The sequence below is a fragment of the Diachasmimorpha longicaudata genome, chromosome 1 (genome assembly GCF_034640455.1).
Source record: "Diachasmimorpha longicaudata isolate KC_UGA_2023 chromosome 1, iyDiaLong2, whole genome shotgun sequence".
Classification (NCBI taxonomy): domain Eukaryota; kingdom Metazoa; phylum Arthropoda; class Insecta; order Hymenoptera; family Braconidae; genus Diachasmimorpha; species Diachasmimorpha longicaudata.
Window position 1 is genome coordinate 12,198,522 of NC_087225.1, and position 24,891 is coordinate 12,223,412.

The following is a 24,891-nucleotide window of genomic DNA, read 5'->3' on the forward strand; positions in this document are numbered from 1 at the left end:
TTCTTAAATGGGAAAACTAGAAGAGATGTATTTACCTTGCGACGTTTAGTTTTGCGCGGCAGGCAACAAGAATTGCCACAGCTGCCCCAACATTTAGCCAATTTCACTGGTCGTCGACTACGACAGCCGTTCTCGCTATAATACTCTCGTGTATGCTCCTTTCTGCATGTTGGCGCTATGGAAAAGCGATATATTAAGATTTAATGATACATTTAACTGCCTCGGGGAAATTCATAGTTTGACGATTATTTCTGGCAGTGGAGGAATTTAAAATGAATCGGAATTTTATATGAGCGGCCAGGTCATTGCAATTTCTAAAAATTTCGTCATAGAAAATTCATATTACGGTTAAAAACCTGGTCTAAAATGGAAATGTCATATTAAATCATTGAGATTCATGGGATTTAATTTTTTTTTCTTAGCATTTGCTTGTCTTGACACTCCTGTACTTATTCATTACCATTTTCTGATGGTCAAGAAAAATGAAATTTGTTTTTATTAGTCACCTTTCTCACAGTATCTCCCCTGCCATCCAATTTGACATCGGCATGTGTATCCGTTGCCAAAGGGTGCTGGAACACATTGAGATCCTTTACGACACTCGTGTCCCGTACAGGGATCGGCAACACTCGCGCCGGGTAGTGCCACAATTTCTGAAATTAAATAAAACCACTTCATCAGTATATTATCTTCCTCATTGAGAGAGATCAGAGTTCTTCCACCAGTCGTGATTTTCGTACGAACCAGAATGATCATGCACAACGTGTTCGTGTTGGAGAGAATCGTCAAGGTTGTCCTCTTTGATTGGCAATGGTGTTGCAGGTTCTTTTTCAGCCTCGTCAGCCTCTTCGTCGTTGGCGGCACATCCTGGAGTCACTCGGTGCATTTTTGCTGCATTGCTGAAGTCCACCATTTTGTGATTTATCCACATTCCCGAAACGCATCCTAAAGGCGACAAAATACATTGATTATTTCCTTCTCTTCCCTTCTCACGAAAACTTGACTAATTAGTCTAGTTATTCATTACCAAAATGATTAATGAATGAGAAGATGAAACTAAAGAGTATATTTTTTGTTGAAAGTGCACTCTCCATGAAAAGGCTTTTGAACACATTTGCTCAGATCTACTCATTCACAAGATAATTTAATAACTGAGAATGTAAATGATAATGTACCTTGGAAGCTGGTGACATTTCTCAAATGAAATTGTGAGAACGCAACACTGGCAACATCAGACGTGATGCCACCAACAAACATGGGTGAATTGAGCTTCAAGTACTCCCTGGTGCCCTCATTAATAATACTCCTGGCAGGTCCCCTATCCACCCTCAACGTAAAGTTCTTCTTAACGGCAATGAGTTCAGCCATGTGCGGCTTGCCATCTGATACCATCTCGTAGCTGTACATCGTTGAGGTTGGATAATTTCCGACGTCATAAGAAACACGTACACGACCATTGAACAGTTCGATTGCAATGTGTTCACCACTCTGGTCCACTCCATTGTACAGTATAACACCATTTTCGTGGGTGGTTGTGAAGACGATGGTCACATTAGCCTCGGGCTTCGTACGAAGCGGCTCAAGCTCGACCAGCGAGCTGTTATCCACGAAGCTCAGGCTCGTCAGGTACTCGCATCGTTTTCCTATTGTATTGACAAGATCAAATTAGGGGGACAATCAATGGCATGCACTCCTGTGCGATTAGATAATCCGGCAGTATTATTTACTGATTTATAATGGATTAGCTAATCCACCTTTTGAATGCCATGTTGCTATTGAAAGTCTTAATGCAAAGTGCTGCATGTATTGAAAAATAGCACACTTCATCGTGTGTGAGAAGTCTTGGAATATAAAATCAAATATAAAGTCGTGTCAATCGTAATTGATGTTAGACAAGTGATTTTGACTTACCAGTATAACCGGGATGGCACTGGCAGAGATAACCCGCGGCGGAATCAGAGGAAGGCTGGAAGCAAGCGCCATGCTGGCAATCATGATGTGCACATGGACTTGTTTGTGGGTAGAGCATGGCTGTCGATGGCGCTGCCTCGCAGTATCTTCCTGTATAATCCGCCGGGCATTTACATTCGTAATTGTTTATGCCATCGATGCAAGTAGCACCGTTCTGAAAAAAATTGAAAAATCCATCCGTATGATCCATCATGGTATTTTACAAGAAAGAATTATTAATTGAGATAAGATTAGATCCATCAATGTCATCTTTCCTAGAGAATGGTATGGGACCTTCCCTGGATTTTCGTGATCTATAAAAAAGTTTCCGACATTCATTCTATAAAAATCTGCATGAGGGGCACTAAACTTTATTAGAACAATTTCGCTAAAATTTTATTAGATTTTTATTTTAGTTTTATTGAAAAATTTTTTAGTTTTTTCTCAATTGAACTGGGAAATTCAACTTTTTGGGTTTTTATGTCAATGGACGCAATACTATAAAAAAATTAGTATAATTGCTTTACTTTATTCGATCTTTTTATATTAAGAAATAGACTAGAGACTTTTTTTGGATCGAAATTTTTTATTTTATATATTTCTGAACCAAATCGAATTCATCATCGAGTGCTTCATCTTTATTTAACTGTTGAATATTTATTCCAGCAATGAAATTTCATCCAAAAAGTATTAAAAAAGTGAAAAAGAGAATCTCAGTAACTCATGATTTAACATGAATTTACTATTATTATGATTTCATTCTTACCTGGCACAGATGATCAATACAGTCATCCAAGTTTGTGGAACAATTAAGTCCTGTGAAGCCGATCGGGCACTCGCAGCTGTAGTGGGTCCTGTGGTCGACGCACCGTCCTCCGTTCTCACATGGATCATGTCCTTTTGAGCAAAAGGGTATTTTCTCCTGGCAGTATTCTCCCATGTATCCCGGTGTACAGTCGCATCTGTAGGCCTGTACGAGGTCCACACAGGTTGCGTTGTTTGCGCACTTGTTGTTCTGACAGTCGTTGACATTGTTTTCACATCGGAGACCCTCGTAACCGGGGGCGCAGTCGCAACTGTCACACATCGACTTAACGTGAATTGAGAGATAAAGCTCGTTGATTGGATCTCGATCGATCCACCGGCAATTTCATCAGTGATAAGCCAAATTTTTAAAATTTTGAATAATCCAAGGAGCGAAATTTAATCGTCCTTTATGCATTATGAAATAATAATTTTGTGAAGTCGGAAAATAGATGTGGATGAATTTATTGAAAAATATCCATTGACATTTTTGTTCAACTTCTGCATTTTAGATTTCATAGATTATAACTTTTCAATCTTCATAATTTTTTGTCTAAGAAATTCCAATAAAAAAAATCCACTCATCAGTTTCCTTCCCTTCATCTCAATAAATAATCATGCACCAGAAATAATTTCGTGCCGATGTTCAACATAATTTGAATGTTAACAAAATTGGGAAGACGAACTTGATCCAACCCGCTCTATACGTTAAACAAATTAATAAAATATTGTAAAAAATCGGAATTGATTGTATTATACCTGAATCTTCCTTCCTCCAGTACTTTGCAAGTTCCGGCGTTCCTGCAAGGATTTCCATAGCACGCGTCAATTTTATGTTGACACCTGTCCCCGTGATATCCTGGCGTGCACTTGCAATTGAACTTCCTGTCCGGTAATGTCTCACATAATCCTCCGTTCTGGCATGGGTATGTGTAGCACACATCGCACTTTGCCAAGACCTCGGCAGGCTGTTGTTTGGCTGCACGGAAGAAATGTCTACGATTAATGAGCAATTTTAGTACCGTTCTGAGGGTTTTGACCAAAAATAAACAAACTAAATAGACCAACTCCATTCAATAAAAAATAATAATACTTTTTTACGCGAAACAAAAGTTTTTTCAAGCCAAAATAAATCAAAGTTTAATGTTACTTAGATGAATTAAGGAGACAAATTGTTTTTGATGAGATAGACTGGAGATAGACCCGAGTGGAGAGTAAATATACTATTTAAGCAGTTAGGCCGTGGTTCTGAATTCATGGAAATCATGAGATATCGGTGATAAGGCCTCGAGAGAGATCAGACACAGTCAAACGTTGATTAGACTAAAAAATTATCATGTCAACCGTTTCCAAGAAATGACAATTCATCTTTAGGAAGAGGATAAATGCTTTTTCAATACTGGAGTGATCCTTTTATAAAACATAATTAAATCTGGATTGATTCTACAATATTTTCGTACGAATTGACGCGAGATAAAATTTATTTCATAGGTAATCCAAAACGGAAATCTCCATCGCTGATATCTTCTCCTTCTGCCGGTGAAATTGAGATATTTTCTTATTTCATTACACAATTAGAGTTATTTCAGAGCTACAGTTATTTCCAATTGTGATATACTGTTAGTGGTATTGTTCATCTCCTTATTTCATTTAACTAACAAGGCTAACAATCACGTTATGAGAAACTTACTTTTGCATAGAAAGGCGCTAGCAGGGGCCGTGAGTAATAATTTTTCCTTCATGGCAGGCGGCTCCATACACCGGGCAATGCCAGGCTCAACGTCCTGGTCTTTCTTCACCCACTCTGCCAGCCACCGCATGTGACAGTCGCAATAGAGTGGATTCGACCCTAAAGCTCTGCAGATTGATAAAAAGGGTTTACAAGATGTTTGAAAAAATATTTGGACTGGAAATTGGCGTTTCTGGGCACTTACAGGTGTGTTATCGACTCTAATTCATCGAACGTCCCTTCCGGAATCACCGAAATGTCATTTCCGTGGAGGGAAATTATCCTTAACGATTTTAATCCTGATAAGGCGTTTCGCTGAACACATTGCAGTTTATTGTAACTGATTATTCTGAAAAAATAAATAAACATAGTCCTTTTCTGAGGAGATATTCTTTGTAGGAGTGATTGGCAAGAAAAATATCAAATTACTTTTTTTGGAGAAAACTTCATCGGCTATAAAAAATATTTATTGACAATATTTTCTAGAACTACTCGTTCAAGAGATATAAAAGAGAAGGGAAGGGAAACCCACTAGCAACTTTAGGGATAGATGTCAAAGACCTTCAAAAAAATTGTTTATAGCTTCTGAAATTTCCCTTAAAAAAAAGTACTCAATATGTTTCCAAATTATAACTAAAGTGAGTATTCAATGTTGATGATTAATTTACTTACAAGTGCGATAATTTTGTTAAATTCCTAAACGTATCGTTGGCAAGCATTCCAATCTGATTATTACTCAGATCCCTGTAATAAAATATGAGTCATAAGTACATTGAGGAAGATTGATAATGATAAGAATAATACTTGAGTAAACGCAATGATCGGAGAGCACTTCAATCTCCCTGTATTTTCAGTCAAGTGCAATCAGTTCGGATAATAGGATTTCCCCCATTCCTCTATGTAATTAAAAAGTTTCAATATGAGTGTTTACACGAGATAACGTGGCTTTCATCAAAGAAATTGCACAGTTTTAGGATTGTCCAAATATTTGCCCCCCTGTGTGTTTACGGTAATGCTCGGATAGCAGAAGTAATGCGGAAATTTTGGTTGTATTATAAGATGGTTAGGGTAGGGTTCTGTGAATTGTGTTCGCCGTAAAAACAACTTTTCTATATTTTCTGTTTGTAATATATTCTGCTTCTTCCCATTCTATTCCATTATTTCGCTCTACTTATTTTTAACGTCCAATTGGAACTATTTGATCTAGAAACGGGAAACCCAATCCCTTTAAATCTTTATATGTCCCCCTTCACCACAAATACTGTCTCTGTATCTTCCTCTTTGAAATTATATTTGAACTGCCTCAATACTGCTATTTAATCTAAAGAAAAAACAATGGAAACCCAATACTCACAATCTAGTGAGCATTCTCAGGTGGCTAAGTCTCTCGGGTTGAATTGTTTTTATATCATTGACGTCTAGATACAGCTCAGTGGTCTCTGGGGGTATACCTCGAGGTATTTCAGTGAGATGGGATCTTGAGCAACTGACAACCGAGCCAGCGCAGTGACACCTCGGTGGGCAATAATCATCTCCGAGACAGCCAACGCTATCACCTGAAAGTGAAAAAGATAGAAAAAATATCATTAGGGGAATCTTGGCAATTGTTTACTTGTAGACAAGAGAAAGTAATGTCAATTACTACATCATCTCATTAATGACGCTATAGAAAAACATCTGAAGACATTTTTTCACGGAAAAACCCTTTTTTAATTTTTACATTGAGTAGATGAGGATATGATGGCACAGCAAAATTTTCAGAAGAACATTTGGCCGAAAATGCGTTCAATAATGAGTGATGTCTCGATAAATTATCGTCAGGTTTCTTTGTGAAACTTTTTATATCACAAACCATTGCTAAATTATCATAAATAAATTATGCAACAATTTATTTCTTACAGATAATGTTTTCACTAGAAATTTATTTCTAGCTATTTTCAGTCAATTTAACGAACCAAAGCGCTCATGCAATTTCCTCCAATATTCTTTGATGTTAGAAAGATGATTGCATAAAACGATTTTGTTCTGCGCAGCGAAATAATTTCTCCTTGCATGAGCAGGTAAGTTACATAAACATAACTTATTCAAGTCAATAAGAACCCCTGAGAGTCTGGAGGACTATTTTATTGGATCTCCAGATGTTTCTCCTCGTCGAAATGAAAAAAATCAGGGAACTAGTGAGGATGGAAATATGATACTCACTGTTGCACTTGAACTCGTGCCTCGGAATGTCTTTGACATGGGCGTCCTTCAGTCTTGGTGGATCGTGGCATCTCCCTATGGTGCCTGGCATATCACGAGTCCTGAGCCACTCAGCGAACCAAGCAAGATAACAGTTGCATGATAGCGGATTTCCCTGCATGTCACTGAAACGAACGAATTATCTTGGTGCACGTCAACAACTCCAATTAAATAATTTATTTTTCTAATGCCATTTATTATTCGTTTCATCTTCAATCAAATTCTGTCGTCCGGTAAAGGAGCTTAATTGGAAACTGCAACACGATGTCTGCATTCATTATAAAATTATCCGGATGAGTACTTATCCATGGAAATATCAAATAAAAAAACCAAACCGTTTGGTTCCAAATTTTTCTTTTTTCATTTCATCGTCGATGGGATTTTTTGTTAACTTGTTTTTTATTTTGAACTTAATGCTTAGAAACAAAAAATCAAACCAACAAATTTAAATCTGAGAACTTCTATGGGGAAACGAGGAATTTCATCAGCTATAAGGAAACTCATTTAGAATTATAGCTAGACAGCACTAATTTTTATGGATGATTAAGAAAGATGTCATATCTGACTGAGGATATGTTGCCAATCGTAATGTTTTCAATTATCTTAACGATACGTATATCGCAAATCCTCCGGTTTCTTTCACAACTCAAAATACCCCATAAAACCGGTCTGCGCACTCTGTCGCAAAAATATCAATTTCCAAGATAATTCCACGAGTACAAAAATTAAATAGTACATTCGAATTTTTATCGATCCACTTGATAACTTACATGTTGCGAATGTGGGCGAGCCCCTCGAAAGATCCAGGCATTACACAGGTGATTGCATTTCCCGTCAGGTTACTGTTTAAAAAAGTTTGAAATACAATTGCAGAAGAGTCAGATGGAGGATAAAGAGGAGAAAAACTACGGGGAAAATGTACTTACAGTGTTATCAAATTTGTCAGGCCGGTGAACATTTTATTGTGCACCTCCCTGAGTTTGTTATCCGATAGAAGAAGTTCAGTAAGCTTGTGTCCACCCTTGAAGGCGGATGCTTCGATTCTGGTGATTTTGTTTCGGCGTAGATCGAGGTGTTGAAGATCGGGTAATCGCTCGAAGAGATCGTCTGCTTTTATTTTATCGATTTCGTTGTTCCCGAGCAATCTGATGAGAATTAATTTAATTAAAATATCTTGATGCCGTACGTAAACAAAATTATTACTGAACACCATCTTATGAAGAATTTACACACCATTTTAATTATAATCCACATCAGTTAAATTATACAACATTTTACGAAACACTGAATTAGGTCATGTCCATTGCACTTATGTGAGTATTTTCTGAACTAAAAATCTAGATAAATTGTGTACTTATTCAATGTACAATTTTTCAAAACTCCCGTGGGCTGTGACTTTGTACTTAAACGCTTCTTCCACTGATGTATCACAACAGAGAAACAGCCATTACTTATTCGCTTGCGAATTTTTGATATGTAGTCGCCCAAAAAGTACGAAATAAATTTTAAAAAGTTTCTTTTAGCTTTCTAACTGAATCTTAAAATGCCCCCAAAGAGCCTCGTTTGTTCTGTAAGAACAACACAAGACTAAAGTTTCTTCCAAAATATCAGAGAAACTGAAGGAGATGAGCTTTTAAAAAACTTCAGATACGGCATCGACCTTTCGAAATACTTACAACGTTGACGTATAAACAGGCAGTTCCTTAGGTATCGAAGTAAGTTTCTTGTCCGAACAGTCAACAGTAGCTCCATTACAAGTGCACGGGGAGGGACACGCACCCGGCAGAATGCATTCACCAGCCCTCTTGGTAAGTAATTTTTCATCACCTAAAATCAGAATTAAATATCTCATGGGTATTAACTGCATGAGGACCGGGTGCCTGCTCTACCCCTCTCTGTTCTAATGGAAATATACTAATCTTTAATTTCACATGTTGCGAAAAATGTTTGAATTCTGTCACGAAGTGCAGATAAACAGAAGCTGAATTGGCAATGTTCATTTAGCATAGGACTTCGTATTTTAAGAGAAAATGTTGAAAAAGGCGGTGTTCAAGTGATATTTCTGGTAGGAAAAGTCTCTGGAATTTTTTCAATCTCTCTGTTCGAGAAATGCAAACGAAGTAACCTAGGTCAATTTTTAGTCGGACGTCGTATTACGATTGATTATTCATACCTCGAGACCGAATAATTTTTTCATAAAGAATAGACTGACCTTTCCGGTACTCCTGTCGGAGAAATTCAGTGGAAAAATTGTTCCTGAGGCATTGTGTCACATCTTTAGTGAATTTGACATTAATAAAGCAGTGAAATCGGAAATAGTCGAATAGCTTTCATTCGTGTTCCGCCTATATTTTGTAAGCTTTTGCCATTGCTTTTTCTACCTGGCTACATCTATTCATCCTCCGAAATAAAAACAAACATGATTTTCAAGGAAAGCTTAGGGGAAGTTTTTGAAGTCAGCGAAAAATTATTTTCTAAACAAATTCCAAAGATGTTCTGGTAAATGATTTGCATGTAATTGTCGGACTCAACTTCTGCTTATTCAACCTCTGTACAGAATAATATTCAAACAATAATCATGATTAAACTCTTCATTAAGTGATATCTTCCTCGGTATGATTGGAAATGCGAATGAAATGACGAGGAGATCGTACGATGTTTACACACAAAACATCAGAGAGTTGAACCCATGCAGGGGCTGTAAATACATCGTCTCTAGAATCGAAGACAGTGTTAGTACAATTTTTTGGTATTATTAATGATTCAATGCATGCTTCGTCACCTTTTGATCTTGGGGAATTTCCAATGACCTTGATTGATGTTATTGCGAGCTGTGATTGTTAGTTTTTTCAAGCATACGTACCGTTAGTAATACAATCCGCCAGTTCAACCATTTCAGTTTAGAAAATGAAAAGCCAAATAAATGAAGAAATAAATAAAATAAATATTGTTCTTTCGGTTCAGTCTTTTTTTGTCATCATTCATTCATTCATCCATCCAGGCAGGAACATTCGCGTGCAGTTTACGAGAGCAAAATCATAAGACAAACAAAACGATTTTAGATCAAGGGAAGTTCGGCAGACGTGATGAAGTCACTTTCTCTCTTGAGGTGATGATGGTGATGGGTATGAATAAGCGAGGATTTGTTTATGCTTGGTGGTCCATGTTGATTGGATGAGGAGTGATAAGGTTACCGACCTGATACCATCCTGTCGAAGTAAGAGAAGATACCGGAAGTCGAATCGTGCTTACCCTTACATTTGAACTTTTCATCCCGCATCACGTCAATCTTCCGTTTGGCAGTGCGTTTTGGTGATTCACATTTTGCTCCCGATGTCTCGATTGGATGTTCGTGGAGATAGAGGGACAGCCAGCGCAAGTTGCAGTCACAGATGAATGGATTTTTCGCTAAATGTCTGTATAAAGAAAAGAAAATCACATATGTGATCAGTTATTGTCATCTTCAAAGTTCTCCACTGGAAACAATCTTGAGATAAAAAACCTAGGAAAAACCAGAAAATATTTTTTTTGTCAACTTACAATGTTCTGATACTCCGTAAATTACTGAAAGTTCCATTAGCAAGTGACTTAATATTGTTGTCATATAACGACAATAGCGTCAGACTAGTCAGATCACGAAACAGATCAGTTCGTATGCAGGATATATCGTTAGCATTCAGCAGACTGTAACAATTCAAATTTTGATTAATCTTCGTGTCGCCACATGTACAGTAATGAATACAGAGTGAGGTATAAACATGATATCCCTGGCCAATATAAACTCGAAAATAACTTCTATTTAGTGGTGGAAATGTTTAATTGGAACTCACAGCAACTGCAAACTAGTTAATCCCTGGAATATGCCGGCGGGTAGCTTGGTGATTTTATTTCCGTAGAGAACACTAAAAAACAAATGTTTGTTTGTCATCAGAAATTCTACTAAAGTCATGAATTCATTTTCCAGGTCTTTCTATTTTTGTTGATTAATTACTCACAGAGATTCAAGCGATTTCAGTCCGTGGAATGCGTCTGCTGCAACTTTTTTAATTTTGTTGTTGCTCAAATCACTGTAAATAAAAAAAATGGATAATAATGTAATCAATAATTACTCACACCATTCATGATTCAATTAGAGTATTGGAACAGCTTCGAATGTCAATTATTTCATAATTGATGCACATGAATTGATTTCAATTGACTAATGATAAAATTGGGCTTTGAAAATAATTCCTTACATTCTCACTAATTTCCTGTAGGGAGAAAATGCCTTCGGTGGTATTTCAGTGATTGAATTTTGCTCCAACCGTCTGTAAAAATAGAAAAGATAATTGTTATTCGTTTTGGGGAATTGCCAGACGGCTTAAATAGCTATAAATTTCAATTGAGATCAACTCACAATTCAATTGTGTCCTCGGGCAAGTGTGTAGGCACTTTCTCCAAGGAAGTCGATCGACAATGAACTATTCCACTGGCGCATCTGCACGGGTGAGGGCATTGCGGCTCAGCAGTGCACTCTGAACCAGAGCGGAGTTCAACAAGGCCTGAACACTTGAATTCGTGCTCCTGAAAGTAGCAATTTATCATTGTTACGGGAGACATTTGACCATTGAGATAATAAAACTTATCACAATAGGGGAGGGCAACTTAATTTTTAGATTTTCAAAATGAATTGAATTTTTCACGTCAAATGGGAAGTGAAGGAGGCAATATAAAACTATATTTTTTATAGGCAAGAAAATTCACTGTAATAAATGTCTTATTTAATTTGACTAAGTGCCACTTTATTAAAACCACTGACTATTTGCATGGGGAGGGGGATAATGCGGCCCACAATTTTTACGGAATATATTCAATTTGATATTTTGTTTTTTAATTAAGACAGTAGAAGGAAACAATTTATGTAAGACTGTTAAGATATCAATGAAAACCTAAACGAAATGTAGTAAAACAGCGATTCTCTGTGCTAAACTTAAAATTTTGTTGACAATGTTCATTTTCATTGTAATAAAAATGATATAGCTACACGTGATGCAATAAATTTCACAAAACCCCCCATAAACAAACAAAAATAAATATCTCAAAAATATTTTAACGCTCGAAAACGTCGCATTTCCAGTACACGTTTCCCCATACATTCCGACATCTCGGCGCTTGATTTACGACTGGCGTATTTAAGGAAATTTATCTCGTTGCCCACCCACGGAATCGACATTTTACGCGATATCCGAGTGGTCTCAAGACAGGCAAAAGAAGAAAATGATCGAATCCACTGGCCATTTCACCCTGTCGTTACCTTTATGGTTACCATCTTTTTCCCAAACACTAAAAACAGGTTTTTCCCCCTTTTTCTTACAATATTGAGGGAATATATCCTGGCTGCGCATGAAGGGGAATTGTGTGTTTATATACCTGTAAATTGGCAAGCTCTTGTCCTTTGAGGTGAGCCGGTGAGGCACATTTGGTATGCTGGCCAAGTCGTGGCATGCTCTTGAGGTGCCTCGACAACCAGGCAAGGTGACAGTCACAGGCCAGAAAGTTGTCAGTTAGTTTGAGTGTACGTAAACGAGATAAACCGAAGAGCATCTCCTTACCAAGGGTAGTCAGTTTATTGTTGTTCAAAGTTCTGGAAAAAGACATTGCATCATTTTCGTTATCCTGGACGAAACAATTCAATCATCTACGAAAAACTTCTGTTGTGTATACGAATTAATGAATGAAATGAATTTGAAGTTTTAGATATTAACATTGAGGAATTAATACTCACAAAATTTCTAAATCCTTTAGTTCTCTGATTGCCCCCTCGTCGATACATGTCAAAACATTATTGTCAAGTAATCTGTAATGAGAAATGGATTGTTAATTCTTCATTTCTGATTTTAAAAAATGTGTAGAATAACGGAGGATGCCTTACAGGTGTTTCAATGCTGAGACTCCACGAAGTGTCTTCGGTCCCACCATTGCAATTTGATTGTGACTTAAATCTCTGCGAAAAAAGAAATCCCATCAATGGATCAATTATTTTTCGATAGTATAACCATCAGGAGAAGATGGTTTCGTAGAACATTTTTTTTTCAATTGAAGAAACCAAAAATCAACGAACAAGGATGAATTACGTAGTTATCATATAATTTAATATTACATATTATTCCACACACTTTTTCGACCCTCAATGTCAACGAACCACAGTTGCCTTTTGCGGATGCCCTATTATGACAACTCGGCAAATAAATTATCAAGTTTCTACATAGATCGCAAGTTCGACCTACATACCCAATACATTATTCACTGGGGTCGGCGTCCACTTATTACGCAGTAGTAAGTGAACTGAGGAACAGACAGAACTCAAGCTGATGGGGCTCTAGAGCCCCCTCAGAGTCCAGCAACACCACAACTACTGGATATGGCCTGACACAGCAAATGGCAAAGTTAGGAGGGTTCTCAGACATCAGAAAGACGAAAGGGGTTTGTTACTTCCCTCCATTGACAACGACAATATTCCCATAGAAATTCAGACAAGCCCTCGACAATTCTACTCTTTTTTCCATCTTTCAGAAGGGAAGAAATACAATTCTCAGTTCATTGGTCTCAGTTCGCTCGAGGAGTTGGTACGTGCATTTGAAAGGTAGTTTCTTCGAGTAGCCCTACGTGTCAGAGCGTAGAAAAATGCGATCAATTTGTCTGGCACAGTTGACAAACTACCTTTACACGTGGGTAAGTTTTCTTAACTTGTTAAAGTTTATTATCACGTGTTTTCTGGGTTAGAAATTGATTCCAGTGTCTGGTTAACAATTTATGCTAGTTGTTTCACCAGAGTTTTTCACATTTCTCCTGAAAGGTCATAATTATTGGAAAAACGGTGGTTATAAAGTGGGGAGGGATGAGTAATTCACAATGTTTATTTGAGAAATATTTTTGTAAAAGTGAATTTGATAAAAATGTCAAGAGATATCTTGCATAAATGTCTATTGATAAGAAAAATTTTCTACTTCTTATCTAAATGATTTCCACTCTACTTAACTTTATGATTATCCTCGATAATTTGAAGTCGAATCGTTCATCAACAGCATTGAAACCGTTCCATGATGTAAAAATTCAGGGACTGATGGAATCATTGAAATAGATACATAAACTCTCCCAATCTCCAATAAAAAAATCTCCATTTTATCTCTGTTATCCTTTTATTACCCTCACTTGCACTGTAAAAACTACCTCGGATTAATGCGTTACTGAAAAATCTAGGTTAAAAGGATTAACTTTTATTTGTATTACTCACAAATTTACATTTGCACGGAGAGGTCTGTTTGATGCAAATGGACATCACTGAAACGTGGAATTTCTTTTCACCAATGGATAACGAATAAAAAACCTAAAAACGTTTTCCCAGGTTTTTATGTTCGATTTTACGCACCATAAAAAATACATGAAGGGTTTCACTGATATATTTTCGAAATGTAAAAAAAAACTAGAAGATTTTCGCGACATTTGTTTTACCCGTTCATGGCATTGACTAGTAAAGTAGAGTGAAAAAACAAATTATTACTAGACTTGTTATTATTCCGAATGATTGATTTTTCACTTCTATACTTATTATATTTTGTTATTAAACATTTGCGAGGTCGTGACGACTAAATTTCTTGTATCGAGTTGGACGAAGAGGAAGGATTTTCTCGAGATAATCCTAGAATCCAACAATGTCCCCATAATTGTCAACTCTTTCCCCCCGCAATTTCCCTCTGGAATATAATCCCCTCAGTACTGCCCCCCGACATTGATGATGATAGGTTAGTAAACTACTGAGACACAGTTCACCATTGACCGTCCATTCGCTCTGAACTCGGCTCGCAATCTGTAATTATGTTCTGTACCACCGGGGAACCGGATTGGACTGCGTTATAAGCCTCCTCGTCCCCTCCCAACCCTTCTACTCCTACATTCGATTGTAATTTGGAATAGAGGAAACGTTATAAGACAAACCAGTGGGAGGAATTGAGTCCCAGTACGCTCGACCCAATCCAGAAAGCAATTACCGAATTTCGATGTGAATGGTGATGGTGGTGAGGAGGGAAAGGGGACAGCAGTGGATTTTGCTGGCTCGCATGGCCACACGGGACAACGTGAACCGATGCAGTGGAATCCACAAAGGGGCCATAGACATTGAGAGATACTTCCTGCCGTAATTTTCCCAGCCAGTTGTACGTGATTTGTGAATTATTGTTTCGCTGAGGGACAGTCGATAATAATTAATCAACTGATTGATATTCATTTTTCTCTAATATCCGTTATTATTTTTATACGAGCGAAAGAGGAGAAATCTAATACCTGAATCTGACCCGAACGACAAAATAAGAATATTCAGTTTGTTTGGCAATTAAACTTAAATAAAACTTTTCACTTCGAAGATTATCTTCAAAGCCATTTGGCCAGAGTTCACCTTAAATTCTTAACAAATCGCATTTAAATCCTCTCGTCGGATGAGAAAGATGGAAAACTTTTGAATAAAAGTGGCATCTTAATTACGAAAAATACGTGGCGGTGAAGTTGGAGAGTTTGTGCACCTGTGCTTGGATCCCCACCGAAAAATGTGAATAATAAAATATGGCAATGCGGAGGAGTTGTCTCATGAGGGTTGGAAGCCAACTCTCGGCTGTTCCACTCGTTGTATCCTTGATCGTATTACATCCTATTGTGCGCGAGGTGGAGGCATCGTTGTTATTATTATTGCGCTACAAGAACTTTCGAGACCCGTCTGTCTGCCCACTTTGCAGATGATGGATGGGTCATGGTGTTGTGGGCATAGTTGGAATAACTGAGGCGAGGTGGATTGCAGTTTTTAAGGGGGGATCGAGATAAGGGCCCTCCCCATTATTCTCATTTGTTTTTAGCTTTTTGTGATTTTTTTGGAGATGAAATTAACATTTTTGGCTTTTGTGAATTTTAAGGAGAGGAAAATACAGGGAGATGAGGGGGGGCTCCAGTCGATGGAACAAACACATTCTGGATTATTTTTAGAAATATTTGTAGGGAAATAGATTGAAAATGTAAAGAGGTTTGTGTTAATTCATTATTATTAATGAGTGAATTATTGTGTCGACCACTAGTTTCTGACATTCACCATATGGTTTCACCGCGCGGAGTTAGCCCTCCACCTCGAATAATCGATAATCGATACGTTTCGCAGGAGGCACGATTTATGATGCAGCCAGAGATCCCTCTGCCAATCACATGAATTATCAGCAAAGAAATCAGCCCTCATTTCAATATTGAATAAAATATGCTAAACCGGAAGTTCACAGGTGGAATACTGTACGTGTATCTGGAGAAGGGGGTTTTACCCTCTGGGTAAATACACTTGGACTCGCGTCTATGGACTGAGAGAAATGTAGGTCGCTAGTTTCTGAAAACTTTATGTGATACATGCGAATCGTGAAGGTGAAAACCAGTACTTCTAGGTACATCTGGGGCTCTTACATTTCTTCCGGTTCTTTTTGCAACGCTTCAAGCTGCTTACTATTACGAATGTTTCTGGCAGGACTAAAAAGTGGGGAGAAGAGATACTACTCAAACTTGGGGCCATGTCTCACTTCATTGAACTTTTTTTATAATTCACCTGGAATTGATTTTTATCAAACTGACAATTTAGTTTCTATTTCTGCAGGTGAGGCTTCTCGGCTTCCGGGGATAAATTATATATGTTTAGCATGAATATTCAACTGAATTCTATTGAAGAAAAAAAACAAGACGATGTGGCCGGACAAACAAAATTATTTGTCCGGAAAATTAGGGGTGGATTGAGTCCAGTGTATTTAAATTGAATTGAAAATCGTAATGCTGAATATTTATAAATTCAATGAGTATGCAAAAAAATTCTACCTGAGCTCATGAGTAAGGGAGCTGAGAAAAAAATATGTCGCACGATTATCAGAAATGAGAGTAAAATCACCTGAATTTTAATGAAACCGTAATTTTTCTTTAATCCCCAACAGAATTCAAGTTTTTTCAACTTTAATTGCTGAGTAATTATTCTAGGCTAACTTTGCGGCGTGTCATTGCATCGTTTACTCCCCAGCGAGGTTGGAATTTCCCTTTTTATCCGAGTGACAAAAGCCCCTGATACTGACACCTTTTAGCGTGCGGCTTATCCAATTATTCTCTGAAGTGTAACAACTCTTTTCCCTTTTTCTCAACTTGTCCCACTTCCCCACACAATTTATGACACCATAAATATCCAAATCCATAAGTATCAGGTCCTTAATCTACAGTGAGTGAGAGAAAAAGGAGAGAATTGAGACTCACAATTTCCGTAGATTCATCATGTTGGTGAAGAGGGTGTCTGGCAGGTATCGAATCTGATTGTTGTTGAGCTTTAGCTTCTCTACCGCCACGAGATCCTTGAATGCACCCCGCTCGATCGTGTGGATCTGATTGTTTGACAACTGAAGAAGATGAAGTGTCGCCATGTCCTCGAAATCTGTTTTGAAGATTACGGAGATGTTGTTGCCCTCGAGATTTCTGTAAGCAACAGGAGATTGAGGATTACAGGGGTGATGAATATTAAATAATTTTGGTTATTTCTCGGAGATTATTTCATACGCGTAGCTCGAACAATTATGGGATTAGCGGGAAACGTCAGATGACTTATTCTCTTGGAGATTAAGTTCTCGAAAAGGATGAATTTTTGTAAATTTCCGTCTCTTGTTTTTTTCAATGATAATCCGTCAACCGGTTTTGAGCGAACTGAGAATGAAAAAAATGATAATGAAATTGCCTCGTCGATGGCTGATTTTTCTAAGGGATTTGAAAAACTACAAAAAAGTTTCTTTAGTCTTTCGTTGAATACATAAATATCAGAGATTTCATGAGTTAGGATTTATTATTCTATTCATGAAATATTTATTCTTTATCAGTTCGGAAATGTCTCAATAACTGGTGAATGAGACGGCAGCGTCGAGCAATCATTCCCGTGGGAAAGTGAATTCTTTACAGTCAAGTTTTTATGATAAATTGCAGTAAATATCACGAGTACTTGCAGAATAATCCCTAAACGAGTTTCAGGTGAGAAAATGAGGAGAAATAAAAAGAAAAGGTATTAATAGAATTATCTCTTCATGTGCAACAAGTGATTTTAAGAGAAATTATCACGAGGGGATTTTCAATGCTAACAAACTTGACCGGACATTTCATGAAAATTATTTCTTGACACATGTAACGTTTGTATTTCTCCACTGATAACAACTGAATATTATTGGAAATTTATTAGTGTTCAATCGTAATCTATTCATTTGCTTACTATTTTATTTTATGAACAGTGCTTGTTTTTTAGAATAGACATTCCTCAATTTACGAAAAATCCTCTGCAAAAATCTGACCTACCCCTTAATCCCCAGAATAATCTCCCTATCCTCACTGACTCCATGTTCCCCTACCTCTCCTCAGATTCAAACCTTTCCAAGAGGTATTTAACAATTTTTTACCCTTGGAAATAATGAACTTCCAAGGCAGCGTGACTTCGTTACCCGTTGGAGAGTGCGAATTCGTTAGAAAGAGAATGAAAGAAGGAAAAAAGTGAGGACCCAGTGGCAAAGAGGAAAGAAAAATAAAAAGTTTACTCTGAAGCAACAAAAAAAAACCGTAAAGAAGGGCAAAAGGAGAAGGCGACAAAGACAGAGGGAGAGAGGAGGACCCAATGGGGGAGGAAGTGAGCCGCCGTCAGATGCAGCCGTTGACTTGAGTACTAACGTCCGCTTTTCCCAGTGGAAACGAAGTTATTAAGGTCTTATTAAACTGCTTCTTTTCCTCAGCATTTTCCTCCTCTGTTTTTTTGATCTCTTAAATAAAAAAAAAGTGGGGCGGGCCTCTGCAAAGGCTGAGGAGAGGTGAAGTAGTAACGAGATTTGACTTTCCCGATGGATTTTCGTGGCCGGAAGATGGGAAAATAGCGCGCAATGAGGGAGAGATGGGAATGAACAAGAGACAGTGGAGTAGAAACAAATTGCCAGATGACGTTATACCGTCCCTTGACGTTTCCTCGATGATGGCTACGTGACATTCGTCCGTCATTTCGACGCTATCGTTTGGTGTTGATGGCAAGAGTAAAATTCCAGACACGTTTACCTTCTTTCAGCGAGTGATCGTAATATTGGAAGTTTCTTTAAACGAAGTTCGATTTTGGGGGTTCGTTAGATTAGCCCCAGTTATTTTTTCGGGTCTTGCAATTTTCAGACGTCATTTATTTACATGCATGTTAGGACCTAGAAGGTGACCTAGAAGGCGTTGGAGAAGTGTTCAATAAAAATGAATGATGATAATTAACGACAATAATTGGATATTATTTTCGTAATTTTCAAGAGTTCTCCGGGTGGTTTGTATGCAAATTTAATAATAAAAATTCATAAAAATTTAACCGCGCTTGAAATAAGCCCGCATTTCCCCTGCACTTGAGATCCACTCAGACGGATTTGTGCTTCCGAGAACACATGGTACATGAGCTTTAAAGCGTCGGCGGCGCTAGTTTCAGTCTGCGCCACGGTCAATTAAAATAACTGGGAAATTTCTCGGAACACCACGACGAGTTACCGGCACTAAATTCACTGAGATTCAGGTGGCACACTGCCTCGACTAATCGTTACATCTTGAAAATAAACTATTTTGCATTTGCTTTGTTTTAACAAACAATCAATGAATAGAAAATGTTGCCTTTCTCCAGAAACCGTTCGTAATATTAATGAAATTTCATGTGGAATTATGCGAATTAAATGGGCAAGTTTATTAAACTCTTCTTGTTTCCATTAAGTAATTTTGTAAACTTATTAATAAATCGTTACTTGATTTAGTTAGCAATAAATGACTGCAAATAAATTTAAGGAAACCGGATCTTGGATTCATCCTACTGGTTAGGGTAGAGGAGAATTTTTTCTACGACCACCTCAATTTTTTCCATCAGTTAAAAATGCAAATGAGAATGAGCATTTGATGATTACAGTATTATATCTGAGACGACGTAAGGGCAGTGAGAGTGAGAAGGGTATCCATCCGACCGAGATGTAATCAAAGTTTGCAGACAACCACTCAGGGATATTCTGCCTTGAGGAGGTCACGTCAGTACCATCCGGATATTCATTTCCACCCTCGCCGAATCGCCCCTCACAGTTTCACCCTATCCGGTGGGCACACCATCGAGAGGCCCTTCCACTAATTTTCAAGGAATGAAACCACTGAAGATACTCCAGTTTAGACATTGACTTCAATTTTTTCCCTCTTTTTTCTTCAAATATTCCCCAACGATTCGTTATCCCGATTTAAATTCAGACTTCTGAATTTAAATACTAAAATTATTACGAAATCTCTGGAAACCGGAGGTTAAATGAGCCGTAAATAAAAGCTCTGCTATCCGATGACGAATGCAGAAAAACATTCCATTAACGAAGAGAAATATTCACTGGCTCCTAACAGAACACAAGAAAATGAAACTTTCAGTACGAATCCCATGAATAATTCTGAAAATCGCAGAAAAATCCAGGCATAAAAATTCTTCTTCTCGAAACTATTAAATTTTCACTCTATCCAACTAATTCAAACTCTCCTAAACCACCCCTATACAATTTCAATCGTTCGAATCCTCTCGAGTCGAAAAGAGCCCGGAAAAATGTACATTTTTATACCATCACAGAACTTCAATACGTTTCCGGTTTTATAGTTATTGAAGTTTCAAAACAATTTTCCCTCCGCCAATCGTAGAAAATAACACGTTTCTCACCCTCTCGAGATGATTCACCTTCAATTTCCAAAGCAACAGAAGTCAGCACATGCATTACAGAGAGGGGAAAATATAAATTTCACATTCACGATATGAGTGTAACAACAAACGTTGTCGGTCCCACGTTACACAGGCCTACGAACCCACGTGAACTCTTCAAGCCCTCTTGAGGGTTCTCTGTCCCCCTTCCTCCCCTCTATACATACGTGGGCAAATGTTACGCCATCGTAGCTATACCTAACGGTTTATCGATATTTTTTCCCCCTTTCTCTCTTATTATTCTGCAAGTGCAAAACGTGACATTCGTGGTACGCGCCATCCACCCACGTGCCTTAATCACGGGATTCCATTGAACGGCACCAGGAAAATTGTGTCTACCGTAACTAAGTTGCTAACAGTTGTCTTCGGGAGTGGACAAGGCGGTGACTGCAGTTGTCTTCTAGAATCTTTCTTGTAAATGAAATTTATGGGATGTTGGAGAGTGAACAAGACTCGAGATAAACACATAAAGGATTTTTTCCTTCCTCGAAACGTCAAACACTAATTGATAATGGAATTTATCGGTGGGAGGGTTGAGTTATAATGTGCGGCTAGTGTTCAAGGAAGTTGATCAATTTTTCATATTAAAAAATTCAGCAAAAATGCGAAATTTACAGGGAGAGAAATATTCACTAGAATTACGCCCTTCCTCAATGACTCCTTGATGTACTAAAAAATCCTTCCCGTGAATCCGAAATAAAGAGAGCTCCTTAAAAGCATCATTATACCCCTCGTAAACCGGAAATGCCCCTATATATTCGCTAAAATCTGCAAAAAATCTTGAATACCCACAATCTCTCCAACACCTTGAACAATAAATTCATAATTGGACCGAGAAAACATCGTTCTCCCTCCGTTACCCACGCAACTCTCCATTAATTACACAAAAAGGTAACCATCCGAGACCCGCCGTACACCAGCTCCCGGTCTAAAAAAAACTATTAAAAAAATTGTAATAGCAGCGTTACCCACGGAGTCGAGCGTTGATGCTGTTGACGACGCGATATGGGCGGAGTGAATGGACAAGAGGGAGTAGGCAGAATCTTCATAATTTACGATGGAGAATAAAACAAAGAAAAATGGGTAAAAAACTTGAGGTCCTCATCTTCACGAGTAAAAGTAGCTTTCCCACTCCTCTCAAACTCCCCCTGTTTTAATTTCCCCATATTTTTCCCGTCCCCCTTTCGCCCGCCCCATCGTATTGTTTATCTTTATTTAACATATCGATTACCGATGAGAAGCGAGTGAATAATAAAGGCTTATCAAAAACTTTCCAGACAAGCTAAATGCATCGAGTGCGCGATTGGAAAAGAATTATCTACCGTTAGAATGAATATTTTGTCGTATGAATAATTAATGCCGATTGGTTCAGTGTTAATTAACCAAGTTTCACGTTAACGGTAATTAGTGGCGGTGGCATGCTCTCGTCGTGTCGTGGGGTCGTTTAGATTTAGACGCCTGATTTGGGGGATGCATGAAAGCCACGCGCCAACGGCGAAAACCGCACACACGCAGACTTTATAACCCCTTCCACGTAGGTGAGTCCAAAGTTTTCCCGATGGCGTAAGACCTTTGACTTGGCTTCCGGTCTAGTGTGATTTATCAAGTGGTGGATTTGAGGTTGGGAAATTGGAGGAAATGCGATATTACATTGGTTGAAGTGGGGTGAAAATTAAGCAATTGTAGCCCTTGAATTCTCATTGTTGTGATATCAAATTCAATTTAAGATCAGATTTGTCATGGAATTTATTATTCCGTGTGAGTAATTAGATTTTCAAGGTTAGATTAAAAAATATGGGAACTTTAATGAGAAATCTGAGTTGAAACTGGAATCGTCAACGTTAGTTCTAAATTTTTTGAGATATTTTGAGGAATATGACGTAGGAAAAATTCACGAGTTTTCAAAAAATTGCTGAGCGTTCCAGAGCTTTGCTTTTTGGAAACGCGATAAATCGGGAATGTTCTGTAACATTTGACATCTTCGGGAAAAATAATGTGACAATCTCGCACTTTGTTCAGTGATAAACCAGAGAGTGCACTCAACATTTCACATTTCGTCTCTTCCATTCCGATGGAAAATGGTTGGAAAATGATTTCTTATTGGGGATTACGTAAATACTTCCGTAATTTTTTCTGAATATTTCTCTCATTGCGAAGGAGCATGAAAGTGCTGTGCATAATTTCCGAATTGATCGCGTATTCAGAGAATTTCCTGATATACCATAGCTAATGCATTTGCCATCGCAATGACATCTAATTGAGTGGAGAGAGCAAATTCCCCTCATTTAGATGTCTGCATCTCGGATAAATGGAATCGTACGTCTTTGCTTGATTCAATATTGTCGTCTACTTCGTAAGATAAAACGATGAAAGAGAAATGGCGCAGGTTTAACTGCGCTTCATGAAAGTGCACTATTTTGCGACAATAAAAGCCCCGACGAGGACGGGATGGGGTTGTAAAGCTTCAAGGGAAATTGCCGTGTTGACTCGTTACCTAAAACGAATCCGAGGAGACGAGACAGCCAATTGCAGAACACAAAACTTGTATGTGCTTCAAGCGTTGAAACAGGTGTTACCAGTGGATATCTAACTCGTGAAACTGAAATCGAGGCTTTACATGCAAATAGTTGCAACAAAGAATAATGAGATGAACACAATGACATGTTGAGGAGTAAAAATTCTGTAATGCACTTATGACTCGAAACTTGCGACGGTCTTGACCGATGAAAGATTTCATTCTGCAATAATTAATTTCTATTAAATCTCAAAATTTAAATTTTCCATTCCAACAAATATCATAGATGAGTCGCCCTGAAGCCGTCATAGTTCGATACAATATATTTAATAGATAAATAAATTAGCAGATGAAACTCTCATTCAGCTTTTACTGCAAACTTCCACTTTTCATTCAACAATAAATCCCCAATTGCGATTGTTACGTCAACAAAGGTATTTCTCAGCTCTTTAAAATAATGAGAGCATAAGTGAACAATAACAAGAGCAGAAAGGGCACTGAAATGAGCATTACCATTGTTCAAATTGGTCCCTAAAAGAATCTGGGTCACTCGAGAATTTGTCAGTTGGAGTTTAAAAAAAGATAGAAACGGATAATTGCACAATTGTCGTTGGGTGTTAACTTCTCTCTCTCTTATCTCACTGCGACTCGCGTTAACTCGCTATTCGCTGGAGCTATGAGAGAGATAAAAAAAATTGTGTAGGGTACAAACATGAAAACAACTTGCGGAAAGAAGGGTAGTTCAGTCGTTGGAAAGGAAAAAAAAAATCGAGTATAAGAATCGCCTGGTCTTTTTCAAGCACTTGGAAGTGGAATATATTTCTAACCATGCGAGTTGAGGGGTATATACGTTTGTACATCGTAACACCTCCTCTTCGTGTTAAAACTCCAATCGTAAACCGCACACTGGCACTTTTTATGTTGCTATTATACGCGAGCTATTGCGACCCCTAGGACCCTGAGTAACTATACTCCAGGCGCGCGGTACTCCTCTGTCATTAGAGGAAACAAACTCGTTTGTTTATCAGGGGGTTAACATTTTGCAGCATGCTTAGAGAGATCATTGACTTTACTACATAATTGGAAGAAATGAGGCAATTCATCGGGGATTTTTGCTTTCCATATAAAGTTTCCTGCAATAAAAAATTACCGACTTCGCTAAATAATCAACAGCATTGTCGATCGTCATTTTTCAAACAGATATTTGTTAAAAGGAACGTGTTTGTAGAGACTAATTGCATCTCTTTTATAAAATAGATGAGAAAAATCAAATGAGCCGTTTAAATGACGTCCAATGAACTTCTCATTCACACATTCATTCGTGCTTACACACACTTGGGAAAGACATATCTTTATGTTTCTGGACATTCCACATGAATTCCGGGAAAAATTACAAGTTCATAAAGATAAACGATTACAAGCACACCCGTTCAGAAGCACAAAAAATGTGGAAGGAAATCGGTCAGTTGGCAAATGGTGTCGCATAGCATATATTTTGAGGCGGTTCACTTAACATCAACAAAATTCACACGACAAGATCAAACTTGTCGGAAAATAAACGAAAAATCCAGGTAGCAATCGCCAACACGATCATGCTCCAGTTTCATGCTCATTCAACTCCCATTAGAGCCACCTATTCCTACAACTTGAAATTTGTTGGCAAAAGTCCTGGGCCATCACAAAGAACCCCATCTGCCGCCCTTTTTTCAAGGAATACCTGCCAAACTTGGCTCGCTCCACCTCTTTTCGTGTCACTGTGCCTCGCGTGCCCCACCAAATTCATTCGGTCTTTTTTTTTTACTCCAACTCTCGTGTTTTCTGGAACGACTTTTCTCCAGTTCGCCTACTTACTGCCCTTAA

The 24,891-nt window shown here is 38.0% G+C and overlaps 1 protein-coding gene across 2 annotated transcripts in view; it reads right to left on the reverse strand.

Annotated features, from left to right (window-relative positions):
- Sli (slit) overlaps nt 1-24,891 on the reverse strand; it is a 255,780-nt gene that overhangs the window by 3,036 nt on the left and 227,853 nt on the right. The window contains exons 3-27 of one of the 2 annotated variants that reach the window (XM_064134630.1): nt 17,018-17,233; nt 12,636-12,707; nt 12,489-12,560; nt 12,134-12,347; nt 11,121-11,287; nt 10,960-11,031; nt 10,720-10,791; nt 10,555-10,626; nt 10,265-10,408; nt 9,983-10,140; nt 8,401-8,551; nt 7,651-7,869; nt 7,495-7,566; nt 6,686-6,849; nt 5,838-6,039; nt 5,156-5,227; nt 4,689-4,832; nt 4,445-4,611; nt 3,514-3,733; nt 2,717-3,026; nt 1,912-2,125; nt 1,176-1,643; nt 745-945; nt 507-653; nt 36-175 (exon numbers count right to left, since the gene is read on the reverse strand). In XM_064134630.1, the coding sequence (XP_063990700.1) occupies nt 36-175; nt 507-653; nt 745-945; nt 1,176-1,643; nt 1,912-2,125; nt 2,717-3,026; nt 3,514-3,733; nt 4,445-4,611; nt 4,689-4,832; nt 5,156-5,227; nt 5,838-6,039; nt 6,686-6,849; nt 7,495-7,566; nt 7,651-7,869; nt 8,401-8,551; nt 9,983-10,140; nt 10,265-10,408; nt 10,555-10,626; nt 10,720-10,791; nt 10,960-11,031; nt 11,121-11,287; nt 12,134-12,347; nt 12,489-12,560; nt 12,636-12,707; nt 17,018-17,233 (4,150 nt within the window). Of the gene's footprint in view, nt 1-35; nt 176-506; nt 654-744; nt 946-1,175; nt 1,644-1,911; nt 2,126-2,716; nt 3,027-3,513; nt 3,734-4,444; nt 4,612-4,688; nt 4,833-5,155; nt 5,228-5,837; nt 6,040-6,685; nt 6,850-7,494; nt 7,567-7,650; nt 7,870-8,400; nt 8,552-9,976; nt 10,141-10,264; nt 10,409-10,554; nt 10,627-10,719; nt 10,792-10,959; nt 11,032-11,120; nt 11,288-12,133; nt 12,348-12,488; nt 12,561-12,635; nt 12,708-17,017; nt 17,234-24,891 lie in introns of both variants that reach the window. The other variant, XM_064134621.1, reaches the window with a different exon arrangement.